Consider the following 5,286-nt stretch of genomic DNA (forward strand, 5'->3'; position numbering starts at 1 on the left):
AGGCACATTCTTGATTGTGACTAAACTCAAAGTGAGGAATAGGTCATTTTGATTAAAAATTAAAGGAGTGTTAAAAAGTTTTTTTTTGTAAAAGGAAAGAAATTTCTAAAAGGATATTTGTAAAGACAAAAGGTGGTGTGATGCGTGCAATCGGCCGAGCTCAATTAAGTGATTCCCAAAAAACCCATGGATGGTTGTTATGATTATATGTTATGAGGATTGCATGCTAGATTAGGGCTAAAGATCTGCTCAAGATTGCATGCTATTAGAGATGCCTTTATATGCTTGATTGTTTGAGCTCTTAGAGTTACATGCTAGTATGTTTTTTAGATAATCGGATAAAATTGATTGATTAGTTGGTATGCTGGTTGGGAGTTCGGGAAAAAAGCCCAAGGTATCGGATCACAGATCTAGAGGACATCAGAGCCACGTTCGGTGTGGCAAGTGTGGGAGATTGCACGATGGGGAGTACAAGGCAGGGAGTCCTAGTTGCTACAAGTGTGGCCGGACCGGGCATATGAGCAAGGATTGTACAGCTACTTCCACTACCACCACAACATCTAATCTGATTTGCTTCCATTGCAATCAGAGGGGACATAAAAAGTCCTAGTGTCCAAGTTTGTAAGCAGTAAGGAAGGTCGTGGCACCAGCCCCTGCTACATTGAGGATTACTAACGGTTGTTAGGGTCGGGGTGAGGCACCAGTGGCGAAGAGTAGAGCTTTTCAGATGACATCAGAGGAGGTGCGAGCGACTCCTGATGTGGTGACGGGTATGTATTTTCCTTTTATCTCTTTATTGATATTGATTATTTCTCATGGTTATATGTTTTCTTATAGGATCGTTCTTAGTGAACAACATTTCAGCTACAATATTGTTTGATTCAGGGGCTACCCGATCATTTATTTCACTTGCGCTTAGCAAGAGATTTAGCAGGGTGCCAGGGGAGCTGGATTGTCCACTTGAGGTTGAGATAGCAGATAATAGGACCGTCAGGGTCGCGAGAGTACATAGAGGATGTTCGCTATAGTTATTTGACGAGCAATTTTTAGTGGACTTAGTTCCTATACCCCTGTGAGGGAATAAGGTTATAGTGGGTATGGATTGGATGAGCCCCAATGGAGCGTTGATTGATTGTGAGCTGCAGTTAGTGAGGGTTTGTACACCCAATGGGGGAGAGTTAGTGATTCAGGGCGAGAGGCCACAACGCGGACCAGTCCTTTGTTCAACGGCAAGAGTGAGACGCTACGTTCAACAGGGTTGCGCAGGGTACATCGCTTATGTTATAGATTCCCGGGAGAAGGGAAAGGTGACAGTTGACGATGTACCAGTAGTGCAAGAGTATCCGGACGTTTTTCCAGTGGACTTACCTGGGATACCTCTGGAAAGACAGGTTGAGTTTCAGATTGACATAGTTCCGGGTGCGACTCTAATAGCCAAGGCACCGTATCGATTGGATCCTCCAGAGATGTATGAGTTGTCTACACAACTACAGGAGCTTCTAGACAAGGGTTTCATCCGGCCGAATATTCAACATGGGGAACCCCAATCCTATTCATAAGGAAGAAGGATGGGTCACACCGGATGTGCATAAATTACCAGGAGCGGAATAAGGTAACAGTGAAGAACCGTTACCCACTCCCGAGGATAGATGACTTGTTTGACTAGCTTCAGGGAGCATCTTGGTTCTCCAAGATTAAACTACGGTCAGATTATCACCAGATGGGAGTCAGGAATGAGGATGTGCAGAAGACCGCATTTAGGACCCGCTATGGTCATTAAGAGTTTGTGATGTTGCCATTCGGGCTCACTAACGCTCCAGCCGCATTCATGGATATCATGAACCGCATATGCAGACCGATGTTGGATTGGTATGTGATAGTGTTCATTGATGACAACTTGGTTTATTCCAAGAATCAGGAGTAGCACGCGGAGCACCTGAGAGAGGTGCTAGAGATGCTGAGGAGGGAGATAATTTTTGCAAAGTTCTCCAAGTGAGAGTTCTGGTTGCGTGAGGTACAGTTCCTTGGACACCTCATCAACCAGAAGGGTATACTAGTAGATCCGGCTAAGATAGAGGTCGTGATGCAGTGGGAGGTCCCGAGATCTTCATATGAGATTCGGAGCTTCCTAGGGCTGGTAGGGTACTACAGGAGATTTATCCAGGATTTCTCCAAGATAGCAGTTCCACTCACCCGACTGACCAAGAAGTCGGTGGTGTTCCGTTGGGGGCCTGAGTAGCAGAAAACATTTGAGACCCTCAGACAGAGATTATGTGAGGCGCTAATTCTTACCTTGCCAGAAGGAGTAGAGGATTTTGTACTTTACTATGATGCTTCGATCACATGTATGGGAGCGATTTTGATGCAACGAGGCCATGTGATAGCTTACGCCTCTAGACAGTTGATGCCCCACGAGGCTAACTATCCGAAACATGATTTAGAGCTAGGGGCAGTGGTGTTCGCCATCAAGATTTGGAGACATAACCTCGATGGGTTCCGGTGTACCATTTACACGGATCACAAGAGTTTGTGGTACCACATGGATCAGCCGAATCTGAACATAAGGCACCGCCGATGGTTAGATGTCGTAAAGGATTATGACTGTGAGATCCTTTATCATCCGGGCAAGGCCGACGTAGTGGCCGACACCCTAAGCTGCAAGGCGGTAGCAGCCCCGATCAGGGATATATGTCTAGGGATGATAGTGATTACTCCATTGTTGGAGCAAATTAGAAAGGCTCAAGTTGAGGTCCTGAAGGAGGAGAGACAAAAGTGTGAGTGGATTGTAGGCTGAGTAGCTTCCTTTGACTATGATAGTCGAGGATTGTTGACTCTTCATGGGAGAGTTTGGATACCGTACTGGGGCGGAGTACGACAGGTGTTGATGGATGAGGCTCATAAGTCTCGGTTTTCCATCCACCCAGGGGTGACGAAGATGTACAAAGATCTTCGACCCGACTATTGGTGGCCATGCATGAAGCGGGACGTAGCTTGGTATGTGGAGATATGCCTGACCTACCGGAAGGTCAAGGAGGAACATCAGAGACCCCATGGCAAGATGCAGCCGTTAGACATTCCCGTGTGGAAATAGGAGGAGATCACTATGGATTTCATCACTAAGCTTCCCAGGACCGCACGTGGAGTTGATTCGATTTGGGTCATAGTGTATCGGCTGACCAAGAGCACGCATTTCATACCGATTCAGGAGAGCATATCAGCCGAGAATCTAGCCAATATTTATGTGCGCCAGGTAGTGGCACGACATGGAATTCCTGTATCAGTAGTATCAGATCAAGACGCCGAGTTCAATTCCATGTTTTGGAAGCGGTTTCAAGACAAGATGGGGACTCGTCTTCACTTCAGCACTGCTTTCCAACCCTTAGACGGACGGGCAGAGCGAGAGGACAATTTAGACTCTCGAGGACATGCTTTGGTTATGTGTTCTAGATTTTGGTGGCAGTTGGGATACGTATCTTCCATTAGCAGAATTTTCATATAACAACAGTAACCATGCCAACATTGACCGCCCTCCTTTCGAGATGCTTTATGGGAGGAAGTGTAGGACCCCGATTTGTTGGGGTGAGGTTGGTCAGAGAGTCATCGGGAGTATGGAGGTGGTACTCAAGACCACATAGTTAATCCAGCAGGTTTGTAGCATACTGCAGACTGCGCAGAGTCGGCAAAAGAGTTACGCTGACAGGAGGCGTTCGGACTTGGAGTTTCAGGTGGGCGATATGGTCTTCCTGAAGGTATCACCTTGGAAGGGTGTCATCAAATTCTGGAACCGGGACAAGCTGGGCCCTAGATTCATTAGTCTGTTTAGGGTTTTGGCTTGTGGCCAGGTTGCTTACCGTTTGGATCTTCTAGCAGAGCTCAACAAGATCCACATCACTTTTCATGTATCCCAGTTGGGAAAGTGTTTGGTGGACGAGTTAGCAGTTGTACCATTGGAGGATATTCAGGTTGATAGCAGCCTAAATTAAATCGAGAAACCCATTGATCGGAAGACGAAGGCGTTGAGGAACAAGGTAGTTCAGCTAGTAAAGGTGCAGTGGCAACACTAGAAGGGTTCAGAGTGGACGTGGGAGTCTGAGGAGGAGATGCGGAAGCACTATCCAAAGTTGTTTTCAGATTCAGTTGTAGTAGACTTCGAGGATGAAGTCTGATTCAAGTGGGGGTGAATTGTAACGTTCTTCTCTCGAGGTATTAATTATTGAATTTTTTTTAAATTATAGTTGGGCCTAGTCTGATTCAAGTGGGGGTGATTTGGATTTATGCACTTGGGCCAAGTCTTGGGCTACCCATAAGACATACATGGGGCGTAGCCTGAGCGTACGCAGGGCGTAGCAGACCGCGGTTGGACACGCACACTTACGTGCAGCGTACCACTAGGTACGTGCAACGTAAGTGAGCAAATAAGAAAACCCTAATTTAAGGGTTTGAGACCTATTTAAACCCCATTATAGCCTCCCTCTGGATTATTACCAATCTCCTCGCCCCCAAGTAAACCCTAACATGTCCTTACTATCTCTTTTGTGTGATTTTGCTCCTTGTGATAGTTTTTAGTGAGGAAGAAGTTCTTAAGAAGGAAAGCAAAGGTTGGAGAAGAAGCTTGAGCTTAGAGATCTGGAATATACTCACTCTTTTTCACCTAAAGAAGGTATATATCATTGAAATTTCTTCCTCATATGCTAGATCTAGAGTTATTGAAGTTTTGGACATATTTAGGTCCAAAGGTTGGACCTTGATCTTGAAGATTCGTTTTTGAGCTTGGGATTGCCATTCTTTAGGCTCAAAACACCTTCTTAGTACTAAAATTTCGATCTTTGAGGTTTGCATGAGGCTATTTATGAGATCTAGCCATTTCTATGGAGTTAGGATATTGCTTTTTGAAGTTTGAGCCTCTTTGAGCTATCCAAGCCATCAAGTAAGCAACTTTATGGCTTGGGACATAGAATAAGACGTGTATCTATAATTGTAACTTCTAAATCGGTCGATTAAGCACTTAATAAGAAGTTGTCTTAACATGAATGTACGCTGGGTGTACAAGGACGCACGCATGACGTACAAGCCAGCAGCTGGTACGCTCAACGTTCCTAGAGGTACGCTGCGCGTACGCTGCCAGATTGGGCTTTAAGCAATTAGGCCTCGTTGTGGGTTGTGCTTTGGACTTAGAGTCTTTGGGCCTTTGGGGCCATATTTGTAACCCACACCATAGCAGGGGTAAAATGGTCATTTTGCCTTGAGATTAGTTATCAGTATTTGATTTAGTTTTTATGGAATTTT

General features: G+C 45.4%; 1 protein-coding gene across 1 annotated transcript; it reads left to right on the forward strand.

Moving 5' to 3' along the window:
• The first annotated feature begins 1,097 nt into the window (after window positions 1-1,097).
• LOC145035756 (uncharacterized) lies at window positions 1,098-1,559 on the forward strand. The gene has a single exon (XM_078984257.1). It carries the CDS (start codon window positions 1,098-1,100, stop codon window positions 1,557-1,559), a length of 462 nt encoding a protein of 153 aa, XP_078840383.1.
• The last annotated feature ends 3,727 nt before the right edge of the window (window positions 1,560-5,286 follow it).

This window comes from Lactuca saligna, chromosome 3 (genome assembly GCF_052625555.1).
Source record: "Lactuca saligna cultivar CGN05327 chromosome 3, ASM5262555v1, whole genome shotgun sequence".
In the NCBI taxonomy this organism is placed as follows: Eukaryota; Viridiplantae; Streptophyta; class Magnoliopsida; order Asterales; family Asteraceae; genus Lactuca; species Lactuca saligna.